General features: G+C 44.3%; 1 protein-coding gene across 1 annotated transcript in view; it reads right to left on the bottom strand.

Moving 5' to 3' along the window:
* Positions 1 to 2024: 2024 nt before the first annotated feature.
* Positions 2025 to 21784, bottom strand: part of ACP7 (acid phosphatase 7, tartrate resistant (putative)) — a 47069-nt gene continuing 27309 nt past the window's right edge. The window contains exons 11-14 of the mRNA XM_068249450.1: positions 18743 to 18810; positions 17510 to 17581; positions 15214 to 15351; positions 2025 to 3150 (exon numbers count right to left, since the gene is read on the bottom strand). Of these exons, the coding sequence (XP_068105551.1) occupies positions 3103 to 3150; positions 15214 to 15351; positions 17510 to 17581; positions 18743 to 18810 (326 nt within the window). The 3' untranslated portion in view covers positions 2025 to 3102. The remainder of the gene's footprint in view (positions 3151 to 15213; positions 15352 to 17509; positions 17582 to 18742; positions 18811 to 21784) is intronic.

The following is a 21784-nucleotide window of genomic DNA, read 5'->3' as shown; positions in this document are numbered from 1 at the left end:
TTTTGAAGGAACTCAGCTGGTAGGATGTTCCAAACTTCTTGGAGAATTAACCACAGATCTTCAGTGGCTGTAGGCTTCCTCACATCCTTCTGTCTCATCATGTGTAAAGACACTCAATGATATTGAGATCAGGGCTCTGTGGGGGCTTTACCATCACTTCCAGAATTCTTCTTCTTTACGTTGAAGATAGTTCTTAATGATTTTAGCTGTATGCTTGGGGTCGTTGTCCTGCAGAATAAATTTGGGGCCAATCACACGCCTCCCTGATGGTATTGCATGATGGATAAGTATCTGCCTGTATTTCTCAGCATTGAGAACACCATTAATCCTGACCAAATCTCCAATTCCATTTGCAGAAATGCAGCCCCAAACATTCAAGCAAACTCCACCATGCCTCAATGTTGCCTGCAGACACTCATTATCGTACCGCTCTCCAGTCCCTCCGCCTACAAATTGCCTTCTGCTACAGCCAAATATTTCAAATTTTGACTTATCAGTCCAGAGAACCTGCTTCCATTTTTCTGCACCTCATTTTCTCTGTTTTCATGCATACTTGAGTTGCTTGGCCTTGTTTCCACATTGGAGGTATGGCTTTTTGGCTGCAACTCTTTCATGAAGACCACTTCTGGCCAGACATCTCCAGACAGTAGATGGGTGTACCTGGATCCCACTGGTTTCTGACATTTTGGAGCGGTTGGCACTGCTGGACATCCTCCGATTTCGAAGGGTAATAAGCCTGATGTGACTTTCATCTGCTGCACTTAGTTTCCTTGGCCGACCACTGCGTCTACGATCCTCAACATTGCCAGTTTCTTTGAATAGCACATCTTGAAACACCAGTCTGCTTTGAAATCTTTGTTGGGAGAGACCTTGCTGATGCAGTATAACTACCTTGGGCTTGATTCACAAAGCGGTGCTAACCTACTTAGCACGTCTAAAGTCTTTAGACATGCTAACCAGGGTGCTAAGTAGGTTAGCACCGGATTTCTCAATTGAGAAAACCGGTGCTAACCTACTTAGCACCCTGGTTAGCGCGCCTTAAGACTTTAGACGTGCTAAGTAGGTTAGCACCGCTTTGTGAATCAAGCCCCTTATGTCTTGTTGCTGTGCTCAATCTTGCCATGACATGAAACTGTCTTCTACAGCCTCACCTTGGTAGCAGAGTTCTGCTGTTCCTCATCCAGTTTTAAGACTCCTACACAGCTATTTCTGTTTCAGTTAATGACTTTGTTTCAACCTACATGTGACATTGATGATCATTAGCAACTGTTTGGTATAATTGGTTTGTCATACATCTGTCTATAATTCTACAAGATCCCTGACTGTGCAAGTGTACCTATAAGAGTTTATGCTGGTTTGAAGGCAAAAGGTAGTAACACCAAATACTGATTTGATTTAGATCTCACTTTTGTTTGCTCAAGGTCTCCTACACTGTCCTCTGGACCTTTGCTCGGGACCCTCTGGAACATTGGCACTGCGTTCCTCTTCTGGCAAGAGTGTGTCCTTGCCGCACCTGCCTGAGCACTGTTTTTTTCCCCTTCAAAAGATCTTCCCATTAATTCGGTAATAACTTTATCACTATTAATCATACTGAAATGATCTATACATTATTTTTTGCGGGAAAAGCTAGGCTTTCTTTGGGCAGTACTTTATGATAAGAATTATATTTTTTTTATTGCATTTGACAACGAAGAAGAAAAATTTTTTAAAAAAAATCACCATTCCTCAGGTTTCAGCCATTGTAGTTTAAAAATAAAATGTGCTATTGTAGATAAAACAGACACATTTTATTTGCCCATTTGTCCCGGTTATTGCAATGTTTAAATTGTGTCCCTAGTACAAAGTATGGTGATATTTTATTTTGGGTTAGGGGTGAAGGAGTTTCCAAAATAATGAAAATGTATTTAATTTTTCTATTGTAAGTGAATAATGGTGTATTTGGAAGTAGTTTGACTTTTTGGCCACAATATGGTGCTATACTTACTCAGTTTTCTAAAAATAGAAAATAGAACCAAATATTTACATGTGTTTATAGGCGTTTATAAACAAGGACGTAGAAAAGCGTGGCAGAAGTCGTTAAGTGGTTAATGCCTGGTACACACCAAGCAATTTGCGTAAGACAGACAGGTTAAATGGTTTATTTACGACAGCTATGAATGCGCACTAGCTCCGTGCCCTATAGCTTTTTTCAGAAATAGCCAGGTCGAATCAGGCCAATTCGCCTATACAGTAGTGGGATCTTGATCCGACCTGGCTATTTCCAAAGAAAGCTAAGCGGGACGGAGCTAAAGCGCATTCATGAGGGTCCGACAGAAGTATACTTTATTCACCGCTACTTGGCTGGGTCGCCGTCCATTAACCCGGACATACTAGGCTGTGCATGCGCAATATGTCCAATCCCTCCCTCTTGTGACTGCGCTCCCCTATCTCCTATGTTCCCAATGTGCATGCTCTCATCCTGACCACAGTACAAGGTGAGTAGACTGGACATACTGCACATGTGCAGCCAAGTACCGTGAAGGTGGTGGGGATGGAGACAAGCCGAAGGCTCTCTGATGCAGGAACATCAATAGAGGTGGAAATTTCTGCCGTCTAGTGAACCAGCACTGGAGCACTCACAAATAGAGATGGTCACTGAGAAGCCCGCATGCAATCATTTTGGCAGAGGAAAAATCAGAAAATCTTAAGTATATACATACGTATCTTTAGGCCTACAAGGAGACATGGGTACTTCCCAGTGTCAGACTAATGACTGAAAACTCCCTGAGCTAAATATTTGCAAACACTGATCAGGAACAATATTGTTCTACTTTGGACAGCAATAAAGGTGCTTTCTCAGTGCTGGACTCCACCTACAGCATATCCATGTCCTGTGTGGCTGGCAAGTCCATCTGTCTGATTACTCACCACAGTGTAATGCATACATCTGTTCAGCGCTCTGAGTCACATAGCAAATGCTATCAGCAGCAAATTCTTACATCTCATATGATCATTACAAAGAAAGGCAGCGTTGTGCGCGTGAATCACAGTCATTGATTGAGAGGGCTGGAATTAGATATAGAGCTGTGTGGGGCCGGCTTTTGTCCAGGAATATTTGTCTACTCAGCGTTTGTCCTTAATCAGCCATATGTCATCCACTATCTCTCCACCCTAGAGAAAAGCAAAAACACATTACACAGTTATCATCTGCATAATAATTTGATGATTACAAAAGTACTGTATATACTTGCATATAAGCCTAATTTTTCAGCACAAACAGAATGTGCTAAAAAGTTACTCCCCTCGGCTTATAAGCGGGTCAGTGGAGCAGAACGGATGGTGGAGCAGGTTTTGTTACTGGCAGAGGAGTTTAATGATTTTACACTAGTAAACCTGCTCTTACCAGCTGGCTCCCTGATGTGTCCATGCCCCCCATCCCCTGCAACATGGTGTGAAGAGTGCACTGCTCAAGACTACCTGTGTTCCTTGGCTTGTGGAACGGAGTGTTCTTCCTTTGTGGCAAACGCTGTCTCTCATATCTATGACGCCATCTAGTGGCGTCTTAAGACACAGCTATATCATCCTTGGGGCACATCTGGCTATGGGGAGAGGGGCTGACTTGCACTGGGGGCACATCAGGCTACTCTGGAGGGGGCTATTCTGGGTAGGGGGCTTATACGCGAGTCAATCACTTTGTCCTGGTTTCTGAGGAAAAAGTGGTTACCTCGGCTTATATGCGGGTCAGCTTATATGCGTATATACGGGTATGTATATTATAACATTACAAAATACTGGATCTTATGGATCTTTTCCACTAGGAAACTAGATTGCAATTGCACTGCGATAGCATTTCTTTCCAATTTCCACCACCACGACTCTGCTATGATCGGGGGTTTTATCCGTCGGTGTTTGGCCCGTTTGTGGGGCAATTTGCGTAATGAAAGAATATTGAATGGGAAATTGACGAATTGCGGGGAAAACCGCATAGTGGTGACATTGCTATGCGAGTTCCCTGTGCTTTTATACATAGTATACGGAAGTACAGGAGATGAATTGTACAGAAAAGACAGCAAGACGACAACTGCGTTCAAGAAAGAAATTGTGCCGCAAATAGATCACACTAATGGAGACAGTTGCCGCAGTTACCATCAGTTTAAATGTACCTAAGGTTTTTCTATGCGTTTGCTATCAGGAACAGAACGCAAAACACTAGTAGTGGAAAAGGGCCTTTATTGCCATTAACTACTTAATTCTATCTGGACGGATATATCCGTCCAGATAGGCTACACTGCTGCCACTGCCTGGGGATCTCGATTGCGTGCACTACTGTGTATGCTCAAGCCGGCTTCTATTAGCCCAGAGATCAATGAATGGGAACAAAGTTCCCATTCACTGATCTACAGTGGCTTGGAAAAGTATTCAGCCCCCTTGAAGTTTTCCACATTTTGTCACATAACTGCCACAAACATGAATCAATTTTATTGGAATTCCTTGTGAAAGACCAATACAAAGTGGTGTACACATGAGAAGTGTAACGAAAATCATACATGATTCCAAACATTTTTTACAAATAAATAACTGCAAAGTGGGGTGTGTGTAATTATTCAGCCCCCTGAGTCAATACTTTGTAGAACCACCTTTTGCTGCAATTACAGCTGCCAGTCTTTTAGGGTATGTCTCTACCAGCTTTGCACATCTAGAGACTGAAATCCTTGCCCATTCTTCTTTGCAAAACAGCTCCAGCTCAGTCAGAATAGATGGACAGCGTTTGTGAACAGCAGTTTTCAGATCTTGCCACAGATTCTCGATTGGATTTAGATCTGGACTTTGACTGGGCCATTCTTAAACATGGATATGTTTTGTTTTAAACCATTCCATTGTTGCCCTGGCTTTATGTTCAGGGTCGTTGTCCTGCTGGAAGGTGAACTTCCGCCCCAATCTCAAGTCTTTTGCAGACTCCAAGAGGTTTTCTTCCAAGATTGCCCTGTATTATGCTCTATCCATCTTCCCATCAACTCTGCCCAGCTTCCCTGTCCTTGCTGAAGAGAAGCACCACCATATTTGACAGTGGGGATAGTGTGTTCAGAGTGATGTGCAGTGTTAGTTTTCCGCCACACATAGCATTTTGCATTTTGGCCAAAAAGTTCCATTTTGGTCTCATCTGACCAGAGCACCTTCTTCCACGTTTGCTGTGTCCCCCACATGGCTTGTGGCAACCTGCAAACAGGACTTCTTATGCTTTTCTGTTAACAATGGCTTTCTTCTTGCCACTCTTCCATAAAGGCCAATTTTGTGCAGTGCATGACTAATAGTTGTCCTATAGACAGATTTCCCCACCTGAGCTGTAGATCTCTGCAGCTCGTCCAGAGTCACCATGGGCCTCTTGACTGCATTTCTGATCAGCGCTCTCCTTGTTCGGCCTGTGAGTTTAGGTGGACGGCCTTGTCTTGGTAGGTTTACAGTTGTGCCATACTCCTTCCATTTCTGAATGATCGCTTGAACAGTGCTCCGTGGGATGTTCAAGGCTTTGGAAATCTTTTTGTAGCCTAAGCCTGCTTTAAATTTCTTAATACCTTTATCCCTGACCTGTCTGGTGTGTTCTTTGGACTTCATGGTGTTGTTGCTCCCAATATTCTCTTAGACAACCTCTGAGGCCATCACAGAGCAACTGTATTTGTACTGACATTAGATTACACACATGTATACTCTGTTTAGTCATTAGCACTGATCAGGCAATGTCTATGGACAACTGACTGCACTGAGACCAAAGGGGGCTGAATAATTATGCACATCCCACTTTGCAGTTATTTATTTGTAAAAAATGTTTGGAATCATGTATGACTTTCATTCCACTTCTCACGTGTACACCACTTTGTATTAGTCTTTCACGTGGAATTCCAATAAAATTGATTCATGTTTGTGAAGTAATGTGACAAAATGTGGAACACTTCAAGGGGGCCGAATACTTTTGCAAGCCACTGTAAGTCCCTGTATGAAAGACCGTCAAAAAGAAGGCTCGGTCCCTCACAAAGCCCCTACTGTCTCATCTTCGCCTCACTTCCGTATTGCGTAGTGATACTACGCATTTAGAAGGGAGCTGCAAGGACATCTTGTGGCCAAATAGTAAAATTACATCCGGAAATGAAAATTTCCAGATAATGACATTTTTTTTATTTTAAAACTAGCCCCTTACCTCCCACATTCCCCGATAGGTACACATAATTTTTTTTTGTAAAAAAATAAATAAAACATATACAATAAAAAAATTACATAAATAGTTACCTTAGGGACTGAACTTTTTTAATATGTACTGTATGTAGTAAAGTATATTAATGTTATTTTTTAAATTATGGGCTGCTAATAAGTGATGGACGCAAAACTGAAAAAATGCACCTTTATTTCCAAACAAAATATCGGCATCATACATTGTGATAGTAACATAATTTTAACAGTGTAATAACCGGGACAGATGGGAAAATAAAATAGAGGGTTTTAATTACAGTAGCATGTATTATTTTAAAACTATAATGGCCGAAAACTGAGAAATAATGAATTTTTTCCATTTTTTGTTAATTTTCCTGTTAAAATGGATTTATAATAAAATAATTCTTAGCAAAATGTACCACCCAAAGAAAGCCTGAATGGTGGTGGAAAAAAAAGAAAAAGATATAGATCATTTCATTGTGATAAGTAGTGATAAAGTTATTGGCGAATGAATGGGAGGTGAAAGTTGCTCGGATGCAGAAGGTGAAACGACGCTGAAGGCTGAAGTGGTTAATATTTCTGAAAGGAAACTTTGCACTAAACATAAATAAGTGGGCAGAAGATAATTATGCACATTATAGTCTGCTGAAACTGTCACTTATCTATTTTATAGTCCTATTCCAGGAAAATGTTTTAGTGTAGATAGAATTGTGTAGAGAGGGGTTAGAAATGTTTGTTTTATTACTGTCTGAGTCCATCATTGGACAAATTATTTTGTCATCTTCTGACCCTATGATCTGTATGAAGTCCTATGGCTTTAATGGCCACCTGAAGTGAGATGGATAAGGAGGCTGTCATATTTATTTATTTTTAAACAATACCAGATGCCTGGCATCCTAATCTTTCTAGCATCAGTAGTGTCCGGATTACTCACCTAGAGCAAGTATGCAACTAATCTTCAGATTTCAGTCAAACGTCTGATCTGCATGCTTGTTTGGGGTCTATTGCTAAACGTATTAGAGGCAGTGGATCAGCAGGTCAGCCATGCAATGTGTATTGTTTAAAAGGAAATACTGTAAATATGGCAGCTTCGATATCCCTCTCACTTCAGATGTCATTTAATAGGTAAACTCTGGTAGAACTGGTGACAGGAAATGAGGGAAAGCAATGAAAAATAGTAATGGATTATAATTCTTCCCAACTTTACAAAAGTCATTTGTTGCAATCTCTGTCACAATCTCTGTCACTCTTGGAGACAGAGAGTCTTGGAGACAGTTTTCCACACTTCACAGAGACATAGGACAGCAATAAAATTGACTGTATACGTTTTCCTACAATTGGTATTCAATGCTTCTCACTGTTGCCACAGAACCTCACTCTCATATCCTGATTCTAAACCTGCGGGTTCCAAAACGACAAAACGACCACATCTTCTGCCAAAGTACTGCACTGAGTAGTACAAAGCTGGCAGCATCCCATAGCAACGTACTGCATTGAGTAGTACAAAGCTGGCAGCATCCCATAGCAACGTACTGCACTGAGTAGTACAAAGCTGGCAGCATCCCATAGCAACGTACTGCATTGAGTAGTACAAAGCTGGCAGCATCCCATAGCAACGTACTGCACTGAGTAGTACAAAGCTGGCAGCATCCCATAGCAACGTACTGCATTGAGTAGTACAAAGCTGGCAGCATCCCATAGCAACGTACTGCACTGAGTAGTACAAAGCTGGCAGCATCCCATAGCAACGTACTGCACTGAGTAGTACAAAGCTGGCAGCATCCCATAGCAACGTACTGCATTGAGTAGTACAAAGCTGGCAGCATCCCATAGCAACGTACTGCACTGAGTAGTACAAAGCTGGCAGCATCCCATAGCAACGTACTGCACTGAGTAGTACAAAGCTGGCAGCATCCCATAGCAACGTACTGCATTGAGTAGTACAAAGCTGGCAGCATCCCATAGCAACGTACTGCATTGAGTAGTACAAAGCTGGAAGCATCCCATAGCAACGTACTGCACTGAGTAGTACAAAGCTGGCAGCATCCCATAGCAACGTACTGCATTGAGTAGTACAAAGCTGGCAGCATCCCATAGCAACGTACTGCATTGAGTAGTACAAAGCTGGCAGCATCCCATAGCAACGTACTGCATTGAGTAGTACAAAGCTGGCAGCATCCCATAGCAACGTACTGCATTGAGTAGTACAAAGCTGGCAGCATTCTTAGAGGGACTGTCGTGAAAATCTTAAAATTTAAAACACATACAAATAAGAAGTACATTTCTTCCAGAGTAAAAAGAGCTATAAATTACTTTTCTCCTATGTTGCTGTCACTTACAATAGGTAGTAGAAATCTAAATCTAAATCTAGGTAGTAGAAATCTAAATCTACTACCAGAGGCACCGAGTGTTGTTTGTTTTGCTAAATGCTGTAACTCCTTTTTCTATTGCCTGAGGAAGCGGGCACTGACCCGTGAAACAAGTTGCTTTGTTTTATCTGGAGTTCGTTAATAAATAGACTGAATGTACAGTCGTGTTGTGTCTGCTTGGAGGAGCCAGGAAGCGTCACTGTTGCACTCAGTGTCACTGGGACGGAACCACTGTGGAACGCAAGGAAGCCGGAAGTTCGGGGATCATCTGATCAGGAAACGTCACGATCCATGCTGCGCTGAGCGGAGCTTTCTGCCCGCTCCTGGATATCGGGATTACAGCAAGACTTGTTACAAAGAGACATCAGGAGACCGAGAGTACACGGAGAGGTACCTTATCCTCATTGCACCAGGAAGAGGTACTGTATTGCCCTTGCCATCAGCCGGGAGCACAGGCTGTAGTGGTAGTGTTGGTTACTACACATATCCTATTGCGCTGAGGTACAATTGTTTTCTGTCTTTCTCACTAGGGGCTTGGGACCTGCCCCCACCTCCCAGCTGCATACCTCTTATATATTGCGCTGTTTTTTGCCTTTGAGAAATCTGACATTACCGACAGGTTTTGGGTTAGTCCATCTCTTCATGGGGGATTCTCAGCATGGCCTTTATTCTATATAGACATTCCCTGAAAACGTTTTATACAAAGATGCTGGCCAGCCTCCCTGCTAATTTTTTTGGCAATTGGACAGAGCAACTGCCATTCACTAAGTGCTTTTAAATATAAAGAAAACCCTGAGACCCGTTTTTGTGTAGAACATTTCAAATATTGTTACAGTAAAGCTGTTACTGAACAGCTTCTGCAACAAAAACACTTGCTGCAGCCCCCGAGTTTGCACTATCCCATTCACTTTCATTAGCCAAGCGTTTTTCCCCCTGCAAGCATTTTAAAAAACCCTCCAGAACCGCTTTGGTGTGCACCAGCCCAAAGCCATAGGCCCTGAACAAGCATGCAGATCAGATGTTTGATTCAAGTTTGACTGGATTTGCTGCATGCTTGTTTCAGGTGTGTGATTCAGACACTACTGCAGCAAAAAAGATCAGCAGGATTACCAGGGAATGGGATACTTGAAAGGAAATAAATATGGCAGCCTTCATATCCCTGCACCAAAAGGAGTCCTTTAAATAGGATTGTAGCAATAAAATTGGCAACACATTATGTGCATTTTTCACACTCTTTTACAAGTATGTTCAAAAGTCACTTAAACTTAACTGAAGTGAGAAGTATATGGAGGCTGCCATATTTATTTCCTTTTTAACCATTTCAGCCCGCTGGGATTTTTCACCTTATGCATCAGAGCAATTTTCACCTCCCATTCATTCGCTAATAACTTTATCACTACGTATCACAATTTATTGATCTATATCTTGTTTTTTTCCACCACTAATTAGGCTTTCTTTGGGTGGTACATTTTGCTAAGAATTATTTTTTTTATAAATGCATTTTAAAAGGATTAATAAGAAAAAAATGGAAAAAAATTCATTATTTCTCAGGTTTTGGCCATTATAGCTTTAAAATAATCCACGCTACCATAATTAAAACCTATGTATTTTATTTGCCCGTTTGTCTCGGTTATGACACCATTTAAATTTTGTCCCTATCACAATGTATGGCGCCAATATTTTATTTGGAAATAAAGGTGCATTTTTTCAGTTTTGCGTCCATCACTTTTTACAAGCACTGGCGTAACAATAGGCCCTGCAGCTCCTGCTCCCGCGGAGGGGGCCCGCTCTGGGCCGTTTTGTGGGGGCTGGAGGGCAGCATCAGGGAAAAGCCTTGGCCACAGTCGGCGGGGAGAGGGGAAGTTCCCCCCCTCTCCCTCACCTCGAGGCTCTCCCCTCTGCGCTCCCCTCCAGCTAGTTACAGTGTGAGCAGCGGTCAGATACATACCTTCCGTGCGTGCCAGGAGGCCGCAATAGCAGCATAGGGGGCGATATACAGGCTGGGAACGCGCACAATCACTCGCGTTCCCATGCCTGTCGGCCGGTGACAGCCAAACCGGAAGTGTTCGCCGGCGGGTCCTGGACCATCGGAGCGGGGCTGCGAGGGCACCGATTGGCTGCAGGGGGCTGAGGGAAGCCCCAGGTGAGTTAATCTCATTTTTTTGGCCAGACTTTAGGTTCACTTTAATGTTATTATATGTGTACATTTTTATGTAAAAAATATGTAGATGTAGTTTTACTATTTGGCCACAAGATGGCCACCTTGAGTTTTTTTCTCCTTGTGCTTCTTGCTAAGCGGAAGCACAAGGGGGACGCGGAAAATTTTACGTGCAGAAATACTGAAGCCTCTAGTAAGAGCACTTCAGTTTTTCTGCTGGGGACACGGACCGGTGATCGGGAACCATGTTCCCGTTCACTGATCCCAGGGCTACCGGGGGACAGCACGGGGGCGCACCCGCGATCGCGCACGGGAGCGTGCCGAAGCGCGGCACCGCAGCAGAGCAAAAATGGTTAATTAATACCAGTTGCCTGGCAGCCCCGCCGATGTATTTGGCTGCAGTAGTAACAAGCATGCAGCTAATCTTGTCAGATCTGACAATAATGTCAGAAACACCTGATCGGCTGCATGCTTGTTCAGGGTTTATGGCTAAGAGTATTACAGGCAGAGGATCAGCAGGATAGCCAGGCAACTGGTATTGCTTAAAAGGAAATAAATACGGAAGCTTCCATATCCCTCTTGCCTCAGTTGTGGTTTTGACTTGAGATCTGTGTTGCTGTTACCAACCTTATATTGTCATGCACAGCACAAATATGGCAGTAATCTATTATCCTTTAGTTGCAGCACCACCCTGTGGGAGAAAATAGTATAACACTATCTGGATCCAAAGGAAAAAATAGATGGTTTCAAATGCTTGCCTGCTTTGTGCTTTGGTAATGTTTTACTGCCAATACATGCAACTGCTTCAGTTCGAATAAAGTGAAGGAAATACCAAGATATTTTTATGCACCAATAATTCACTTATGCTAGGCAAGAAAAAGTCTAGACCAGGGGTGTAACTACAATTCATTGGGCCCCCCAGCGACACTTTGATGGGGCCCCCCACTGCTCACACCCGTTTCCTTGCCTCCCCTTGGTGCCCACTACAGCCTGGGGGCCCATCTCACAAGGGTCATAAAACAAGTGTGGCTATAGTGATCTTCACATCCATAACAAGCGTAGAAACAAAAACATCTGATCTGAAGCATGGTCCCTTGTATCGGGGGAAGGGGAGGATAGTAGTTAGGGGCCCCCCACAGCTCTGATCCCCCCTGCAGTCGCTGCTCCCCTCTAGTTACTGCCCTGGCCTAGACTGAAGGACCATTACCATAAAAACATTTAAAATACATGTGTACACATACTTATAAGGAGAACATTTATTCCAGAGAAAATGCATCATAAATTCCCTTTCTCCTGTATTCCTATCACTTACAGAAGTCCATAAACAATTTGACAGATCTGACAGGTTTTGGACTAGTCCAGTGATCTGTAAAATTGGCTCTCTAGCTGTTAAGGAACTACAAGTCCCACAATGCATTGCGGGAGTCTGACAGCCACAGTCATGATTCATGAAGGCAAATGCATTGTGGGACTTGTAGTTCCTTAAAAGCTGGAGAGGGTTTTCTTTGTTTTCAAAAGCACTTACTGAGGGTCAAAATAATAATAATAAAAAAAAACAAGTAGGGGGCGTGGTGACTTGTCTCCATAGATCTTTTTCTGGGATTACTTTTGCAAAGAAAAGGATATACTGAGACTCTCTCATGAGGAGATGTACTAGTCGAAAACCAGTCAGATCTGTTAAGACTTTTACTGCCTACTGTAAGTGACAGCAACATAGGAGAAAAAATAATTCATAGTGCATTTAATCTGGAAGAAATGTTCTTTTATAAAGTATGTGCACACATGTATTTTTCGCTATAGTGAATACTTTAACCACTTCAGCCTTCCGTTGTTTTTCACCTTATGCATCTGAGCAATTTTCACCTCCCATTATTTCGCCAATATCTTTATCACTATTTATCACAATGAAATTATCTATATCTTGTTTTTCCACCACCAATTAGGCTTTCTTTGGGTGGTACATTTTGCTAAGAATTATTTTTTTCTAAATGCATTTTAAACGGAAATATTAAGAAAAAAAATCCACTATTTCTCAGTTTTTGGCCATTATAGCTTAACCTCCTTAGCGGTAACCCCGTGTGTGACACGGGGTAAGCCGCCGGAGGGTGCCGCTCAGGCCCTGCTGGGCCGATTGACTTAATTTTTTTTTTGCTGGACGCAGCTAGCACTTTGCTAGCTGCGCCAGCACCCCGATCGCCGCCGCCGCGCGCCCGATCGCCGCTATCCGGTGCGGCGCGCGGCCCCCCCCCCCCCAGACCCCGAGCGCTGCCTGGCCAATCAGTGCCAGGCAGCGCCGAGGGGTGGATCGGGTCTCCCAATGACGTCGCTGACGTCGGTGACGTCATCCCGCCCCGTCGCCATGGCGACGGGGGAAGCCCTCCAGGAAATCCCGTTCTTTGAACGGGATTTCCTGATCGCCTATCGCCGGAGGCGATCGGCGGGGCTGGGGGGATGCCGCTGAGCAGCGGCTATCATGTAGCGAGCCCTCGGCTCGCTACATGATTAAAAAAAAAAAAAAATTTAAAAAAAACTGTTGCGCTTCCCCCTGGCGGTATTTTTCATACCGCCAAGGGGGTTAAAATAATACATGCTACCATAATTAAAACCTATGTATTTTATTTGCCCATTTGTTCCAGTTATTACACCATTTAAATTATGTCCCTATCACAATGTATGGCACCAATATTTTATTTGGAAATAAAGGTGCATTTTATCAGTTTTGCGTCCATCACTATTTACAAGTTTATAATTAAAAAAAAATATATAGTAATATACCCTCTTGACATGCATATTAAAAAAGTACAGACCCTTAGGTAACTATTTATGTTTGTTTTGTTTTTTTATTGTAATTGTTTTTATTTTATTTTTAGTTAAAAATTTTATTTGGACATTTTTTGGAGTGTGGGAGATAAACAGTTAATTTTAAATGTAATTTATTGTGTTTATTAACCTCCCTGGCGGTCTATTAAAACTGCCAGGGGGCAGCGCAGCACTATAATTTTTTTTGTAATCATGTAGCTAGCCTAGCGCGAATCGGCGTGGAGCGGCGGCGATCGGGAAGTACACGCAGCTAGCAAAGTGCTAGCTGCGTGTACCAAAAAAAATTATGCAAATCGGCCCAGCAGGCCCAGAGAAATCCTCCTGCGCGGCATAGCCCGACCTGAGGTCGGGCTTACCGCTAGGGAGGTTAAAAAAAATGTATGTAGATTTTGTTTTACTATTTGGCCACAAGATGGCCTCAGTATTTTTTTTTCCATCCTGTAAGCGAGAACTCTCGCTTACAGGATGGAAGCGAGAACTCTCGCTTACAGAAAGTGTAGAGAGGATGTGAATTTGTGTTTTTGTTGTTCAGAAAGAACGCGGATTCTCAAAGAAGCCGTCGATCTTTCTAACGGGGCTTAGATCAATGAATGGGAACTACGTCGGCACGGGGGCGCGCACGATCATCCGCAGGAGCGTGCAGTAGCCTTTTGGAAGTAGCAGCTACGTCCAAAAGGCTGAAATGGTTAACTGAAAATCGTTATAAAAAGGTCACTTGTTCAAGTTACCCGATCGAAGGTGTGTATTGTCTTGAACACGTTGGGCCTATCCAATTCACTTTTTCTCCAAGGTGATATTTTCAAATAAAATGCCTTTTAAGCCACCAGCAAGCAAGTAAATACTGTGAATATTTTTGACAGAACTTTTTCACCTCCTTTTTGGTACTTTTTTCAATTGCAGAGTGCTGAAAATTTATTTTAAACAGAAGATGAAAATTATCTCCTAGGAGAAAACTGAGGAGAAAGACACACTGTCTTGAGCTAGGTAAAAAAACAACTTATTTTTCTTTGGCTATAACCATGAGCTGTATATATGAGAATTTTCACAGATTTATCACGAGCCTTCAGGTATAGCACAGCACATCAGGGCCACCTTCAGGGCATCACAAGGGGGACTGCTGTATGGGACCCTAGTGAATCTGGGGCCCGGCAAACAGTGCCACACGTGGGATACTCAATAATGTGATGAGAGGTGCCAGGAGGCTCATCCAGGAGTTACCTAATCAGTGATTAAAATAAACCTGCAACGAATGGGAGAAAAGGATTTTTACTTTCCTAGTGCTCTTTCCAGCTCCCTGCAGTCAGTAAGCTCCCTCAGGACCCTTCCGGTCTAATCCACTGTGCTCCTATGAAGTCTACGCAATCCAGCTGGGTTGTGCGGCACTGCGCTTTCACTGTTACAGGCCACGTGCCTCTTCCATCGTGCTCCCGTAGCTGGTCTGTGCAAGCGCAGTTAGTCTTAATGAACTGAGCACATGCACAACGCTCCCAGGCATGGGGGCGCATGAAAAGCGGTTACATGGACATTAGTGTGTTCAGGCTTTCAAAGATTGCTATTTGCCATGTGGGGGAAGAGGGGAGTGAGGGGGGGGGAGGCCCAGTAGGTTTGCCCAGTGTGGGGCCCAAAAATGTCTGATGGTGGCCCTGCAGTGCATGTAAAGCAGACACTATCCAATAGACAGACCTGATCATCAGACACTTGCTGGATGTGTATGTGAGTCTTGTTAGCAATGTGGATACGGGTGTAGCCATAATCTTCAATCCTTACGGTACTCCACTCCCGATGTAGAGGGAAGAAAGGATCCAGCCTCTCACTACAGCCCTGGAAGCAAAAAACACAGAATGCCTTATCCTCAAGTATCTAGCTGATGGTGTTTTAAATTGTCTGCACAAAACTGAGTGGTAAAACAGCTGATAAGTATGCTTAAAGATCAAGAGTAAAAGTAGCCATGCATCTAGCGATTTGGCTGTACGATCGAACATTTGATTAATCATTTTATAGAATCGATTGTGTTCCAGAATTCCCAATAGATGAAAAGTGGCTGATTTCATGTCTAATCGACCAGTTTAGTGATCGAACAGGATGCAAGATATCGGCCAATCGCACAGGAATCGGCTACTGTTCACATGTCATTCGATCAACTCTGAATCGATTTTTGCATACGGAGCATGGAGACACAACATCGGTCGGTACTTACATATTATCCCGTCTGGAAAGTTTCGCAGCTTTTTGTTAAAGTTCCGTTTGATCCCCTAGTCAGATCTATCCACTTTTGGAAAGCTGAAAGTCCCGGCTTTCCTTTGCACTCGGTCCCGATGCAATGCAATGCCCCATTCCCAAGTTAGGGGGGTTTGGGGGCGTACATATGTAATCGCCGCCGGGAGACTTGGGCGCAGGATACAGTCGATACATGGCTTATCCTGCTGCTGCACAAGCCCCGACGACGTTAATTACTATTCCCCCTCTAGGTCCACAAGGATAGTGGGGAATGATATAATTTGGCTTCCAGCTATTGCTGGAGGCCGAATTACAGTATTTAAAATGTAACTTCTGCTCCGTCTTCTGATGGCGCCGAAGTTACTCAGTGTGCGCCCAAATCTCCTGCACTGTGATTACAGCGCTCGGGTTTGGGGGACGGGTGTCCCCTGCACTTTGCTGCAGAGAGCACAGTGGAATTGAGTCTCCTGCCCATGCCAGTAAGACGGAGAGGAGCTGTGCTGCTCCTTCATCTGTAATGAGAGACCTAGGGCACTTGACAGAAGTTTTGAAGACACAGATTTATGCTGCGAAGGAAGAAGACCTACCAGGTGGGCTGCTTATCATCATGTCGGGTTTGTCCCGTACTTCTGTAATTGCACTTTCTGCAGCCAAGTTAAGGGGACACCCCTCCTTCAAAACCCCATAACTTGGGAACTGAGCATCATACCAACTCAGGACCCAGTGCCATCGGTCTAATTGAATGTGAATCGCATAAGATATTGCTTGTTGTGTGTGGGTCACTAGTCGATCGGCTTTCGATCAACCATAATGAAGTTGATTCCTTAATAGTCGACTGATTTGTCGATTGAAAAAGAATCACTAGATGTATGGCTAGCTGTACTATAGTTACATATAGTAAAATGCAATAAATTATTCAGGATACTTATTTTTATGGTAAATACAATGGCAGAAATAGCTCACTGGCACTGGATTTGGCCTGAGGAAGTGGGCGTTAAACTCACGAATCGCATTGCCTGTGCATAATTAAACTTCATATGCGTATGAATGTGTAGTTATTGAGATAATCCACCTCTCCCTTTATTATTTTAGCTATTTTTAACACGTGTTTTATCTATTATTGGGCGCCTCTTCCCTCCTTTGTGCTTTTCACCCTTCTTAGGAGGGGTGTACTCCGGTACCCAGTGGCTCTGCCACTGATTGGTCCTTTGTTGTTTTGCCAAGAGGGCGACCGGATCCAGTTCCAGCTGGTCACCTGAGTGGAGTCAGGTTTATAAATCTCCACCTGCCTTCAGTGGTTGGTTGCTCCCTGTGTAACCTTCCTTTGTGAGTACCACAACCTTTTTTTTACATTTGCCATTTGACTCGTGAGGTAATGCACCATTTGGGCTCCCGTTGTTTCTGTGTTCTTCTGTGTTAGGGCCCGTTACCATTAGAAGCGGTGCGATGCGGCTACATAGCCGTATCGCACCGTGGGTGTCCTGAACCTAATGCACAGCAATGGAACAGTTTCCACTGCGTGCATTGTGTGCGGAGCGGTGTGATCCGAGAATCTGCAGCATGCTGCAGATTCTCGCACAGCCGCATCCGCCCACAGTCCTTTCCATACACTTCCGCATTGGGAGATGCGGAAGTGACGCGGACACCCCTGGAAGTGATGCGTTCGCTAATGGAAAAGGGCCCTTAGGGTGTTGATCACGCTCTACCACAACAGCAATACTATTTTGAATCCTACTCAAATGCTGCACATAGCTTTACTCACAGCAGATCCTGTAGTTATGTGGACAGGGGCCCGGGGGTTGGTATAGGGAGCCTCTGTGGATCCATTATACACCTGCAACCACATAAAAAAATGGTGAGATTTTGCCACACAGTTGGGGGGATGGTCACATACAGTAACATAGCAAGTAACATAGCAAGTGAAAGAAACCAGAGAACGGTCTGTGTTATCCACAGCAACCATTGGAATACTACCATTCATCTTCTGATCTGCGCTAGATAACGGCAGCAGTCATTTGGTTGCTATAGGCAGCAAAATGCAGCAATGGGTCGGCGCTTCTGCGTATGTCCAGGTGCATGTGGCCTGCATGCCCACGTCATTGTGCACGTACTGCACCTGCGCAGCTATTCTGCAGATATGCAGAAGCACTGACGGGTCGCTGAGCTTCATGGGCAGCAATCGGGACAGCGGAGAGCACCGGAGCTGTGGCAAGGGACTCAGAAGACATCTAGGGACTGGAAGAAGCCCCAGGTAAAAATGATTGCTACTCTAATAGAGCCACATCAACCCAACATGCAAACAGCCTGTTTTGGACTGTTGGTCCTCCTCAGTGCATGGCAGGAAATGATATGGTTCTATGAGATAGGGCTTGGACCAGAACAGAGTAACCAAGCAGCTCGGGGTGACCCAAAACCACAAGGAATGTATAGGGGACCAAAAGAGACCGAAAAGCCTCCTACTAAAAAAGCAATGCTTAGCGTGGTTTGCCTTCTTAAAACAGAAGGTATTTGCGAGAATTCAGATTTAAGTGTGTAACTGTGGTTACCCACAATGCACCACTGCTGAATTAGCTCTTTATGCAAACCGGGCTTACATCCAGAACCGCTGGTGTATAGCAAGCCTATAGCTTATACATTTTACAGAGCCTCAGGACTCTTCTTGGGTATTTTGTCTAACATTTTTACAGCATGTCCTCTATATTATTGGGTCTACTATATTCTACTTTAATCCCAAATTAGAAAAGGGGATTGTATTACGGTATTCTTAAATCGGTTTACCTCCAAGAATACAGGGTAGTCTGTGCAGTAACACAGAATTATTTCAGTCTATATAACATGACAGCGCCATAATTTGCAAGGACTCATCCCGTGTTCTGTTAGCCGAGAGGTGGCATGTCACTTTATTAGACTGGAAACATTTAATTCCAAACAGGATATTCCACAGGAAAACTGACATATAAACAAGCAGTGATTATCAGGAGTGCGTTGTACTCACTGTGGAGTTGTATACAGGCCAGAGACGCTCATAGGAATGTTCATGTGCCCAGATCTCCAGATCCACCCCTGAAATGAGACACACACATCACTGTCATTCATGCTCTGCCAAGGCAGCTCTCCCCATACAGTAGGAGTGGCCAAACTTTATAGGCCAAGGGCCATACCGCCGTTCTTGAGAGTGCTGAGGGGGGCAACAAATTAAACACAATTTTTGCTGATTGTCGTTAGGTACCCTATGCCTGTGACATTTTCTCAAAACGTTTCCACAGGAAATAGCCCATATACTGTGTGCAGTTAGTACAGTGGCAGCTGCTAATCAGTGGCTGTTATCTCTGCTGGCATAGTGGTGGCTGCTAATCAGTGGCTGTTACTGCTGCTGGCATACTGGCAGCTGCTAATCAGTGGCTGTTACTGCTGATGGCTCAGTGGTGGCTGCTAATCAGTGGCTGTTACTGCTGCTGGCATAGTGGTGGCTGCTAATCAGTGGCTGTTACTGCTGCTGGCATAGTGGTGGCTGCTAATCAGTGGCTGTTACTGCTGCTGGCATAGTGGCAGCTGCTAATCATTGGCTGTTACTGCTGCTGGCATAGTGGCAGCTGCAAATCAGTGGCTGTTACTGCTGCTGGCATAGTGGCAGCTTCTAATCAGTGGCTGTTACTGCTGATGGCCCGGTGGCAGCTTCTAATCAGTGGCTGTTACTGCTGATTGCTCAGTGGTGGCTGCTAATCAGTGGCCATTACTGCTGCTGGAACAGTGGCAGTTGCTACTCAGTGGCTGTTACTGCTGCTGGCATAGTGGTGGCTGCTAATCAGTGGATGTTACTGCTGCTGGCATAGTGGTAGCTGCTAATCAGTGGCTGTTACTGCTGATGGCTCAGTGGTGGCTGCTAATCAGTGGCTGTTACTGCTGCTGGAACAGTGGCAGTTGCTAATCAGTGGCTGTTACTGCTGCTGGCATAGTGGCAGCTGCTAATCAGTGGCTGTTAATGCTGCTGGTCTCTGCATATTGTACTGCAGCTACGGCCTGCGGGCAGCATGGAATTAACAACTGTAGAGAGCTTTGGGGGCCACGACAGGTCGCAATTGGCCCCCGAGCCAGACTTTGGATATGCCTGCCATACAGTTAACATTGAGGCTCAACCATTTTAGTGTTCCCTGCAGAGTGAAACCAAGTTAAAACCACTGGGTTTTTTTTATTAGTTTTTCTATAAATTGTAATGAAGATTCCTCTCCCCCCCCCCCCATAAAGACTATCATGTTGTGGCTTATTAGAGAGGAAGTTCTGAGTTTTCCGGCGCAGTATGAATCAAGGTCCAGCAGGTGGTGCTGCGCCCCTAACTGGAACGTAAACTCTACATCGCATTGACTGCGTGTACCCGCTGTTTACCACCAATTACGCCGCTCTGTCCCCGCCGCAATTTGCTCGCCCTGCCGTCTCTATGACGGCAGAGCACTGTGAGCCGGGCAGGAGCCGTTTTCATTGGCTCCTGGCCCTGTCATCACTGTAAGCCAATACCATTGACTTACATTTGATTGACAGGGTCAGGAGCCAATGAAAGTGGCTCCTGACCGGCGCACGGCGCTCTGCCGTCATAGAGACGGCAATGAGTGGAGCCTGCGGCGGGGACAGAACGGCGGGAGTGGCAGATTTTTGCGCGATTTGTCGGGAAGCGCTGTTTTACTGTACCAGCAGCCTCTGGTCCTTAAGGTGTGGTTAAGCAATTAACAGGAATAACATGTGCCCTGTATGCCATGTATTAAACACGTTTTTGTCCTGCAAACATTATTAGCTGGAAGAAATTAAATATCCCTAAAAATCCCCCTCTGCCTCATTTAGTGCCACGGAAGATGCTCAGCGCCACGGAAGAGATGTTAGTGCTATATAAATCAATAATAATAATAATAATAATAATAATAATAATAAGTTCATTTTACCTGAAGAGAAATGTAAGTAAAGTGATAAAGACAATACATTCATCAGATGGTTGTGAAAGTCTTGTATCTAAGTACACATTGATGACCTCTGGTACATGTATTGTTTGAATTGATTACTGGCTCAGTTATTTACATCTATTATTGTCTTATTATTGCCACATCCGTCCGCCTCGCCGCCCCTAATAAAAAATGTCAGACCGGTGCCCAACGTAAAGTATACATTACCTATCCACAGCCTGCGCTTGTCCCCTGCTGGCTTCCGAGATTCCTCCATTCTGCATACACGCGCGCCCCACGTGGTTTCCTATCAAGGGCGCGTGTGTGTGACGTCACATGCGCGCCCTTACTAGAAAACCACAAGGGGCGCGCATGTATGGACAGGGGAATGCACTCAGAGCAGCAGAGGGACAAGTGCAGGCCGCGGACAGGTAATGTATACCTTGCACAGGGCACTAAAGGGGAGAAATCTTTCATTAGGGGAAACAGCGTTGGGGGTTTTATCGCGTTCGTCGCGAAATTGCACGTCATTCCCACCGCGCACCCGATCGAGCAAGTGGGCCCTACATCTTGCAGCATGCACGATCGACAATGCGACCAATTGTCATCCCGAAATTGGTCGTATCGTCGGTCGGGTATGCACTTTCCTTAGGGCCCTTTCACACCAGAGGGCTTTTTCTGCGTTTTAACACCACGGTCGAAGTTGGCGTTTTCCTAGGTAAAAGAAAGTCCATAGACTTTCATTTTACCATTCACACTAAACGCCGCGTTTTGGAGCGTTGCGTTTCAACGCTCCCAGGCGCTTTTTCTGGGCCTACCGCGGCGTTTCTCATTACAATTGATTGTAATGTATAGGCGTTAAAACGCCTTGAAAACGCCTGCAGCCAAAAGCAGCGTTTTAGCCTTTCACCGCTGCCTGTAGTGTGAAAGAGCCCTTACTGCACCATCTATGAATTGTTTATAAATGTTATCCAACCATTATGAAAAATGTATGGCAGTGTGTTATATGTTATCAATATCTTTTGTAGCTACATCCCTAAATAAACTACATTTATACATCCACCTCATGTGTAAAATGAATATTTTTTCTGGTGTATGCTTCTTTACCA

This window comes from Hyperolius riggenbachi, chromosome 8 (genome assembly GCF_040937935.1).
Source record: "Hyperolius riggenbachi isolate aHypRig1 chromosome 8, aHypRig1.pri, whole genome shotgun sequence".
Classification (NCBI taxonomy): Eukaryota; Metazoa; Chordata; class Amphibia; order Anura; family Hyperoliidae; genus Hyperolius; species Hyperolius riggenbachi.
This window is presented reverse-complemented; position numbering and strand designations above follow the sequence as displayed.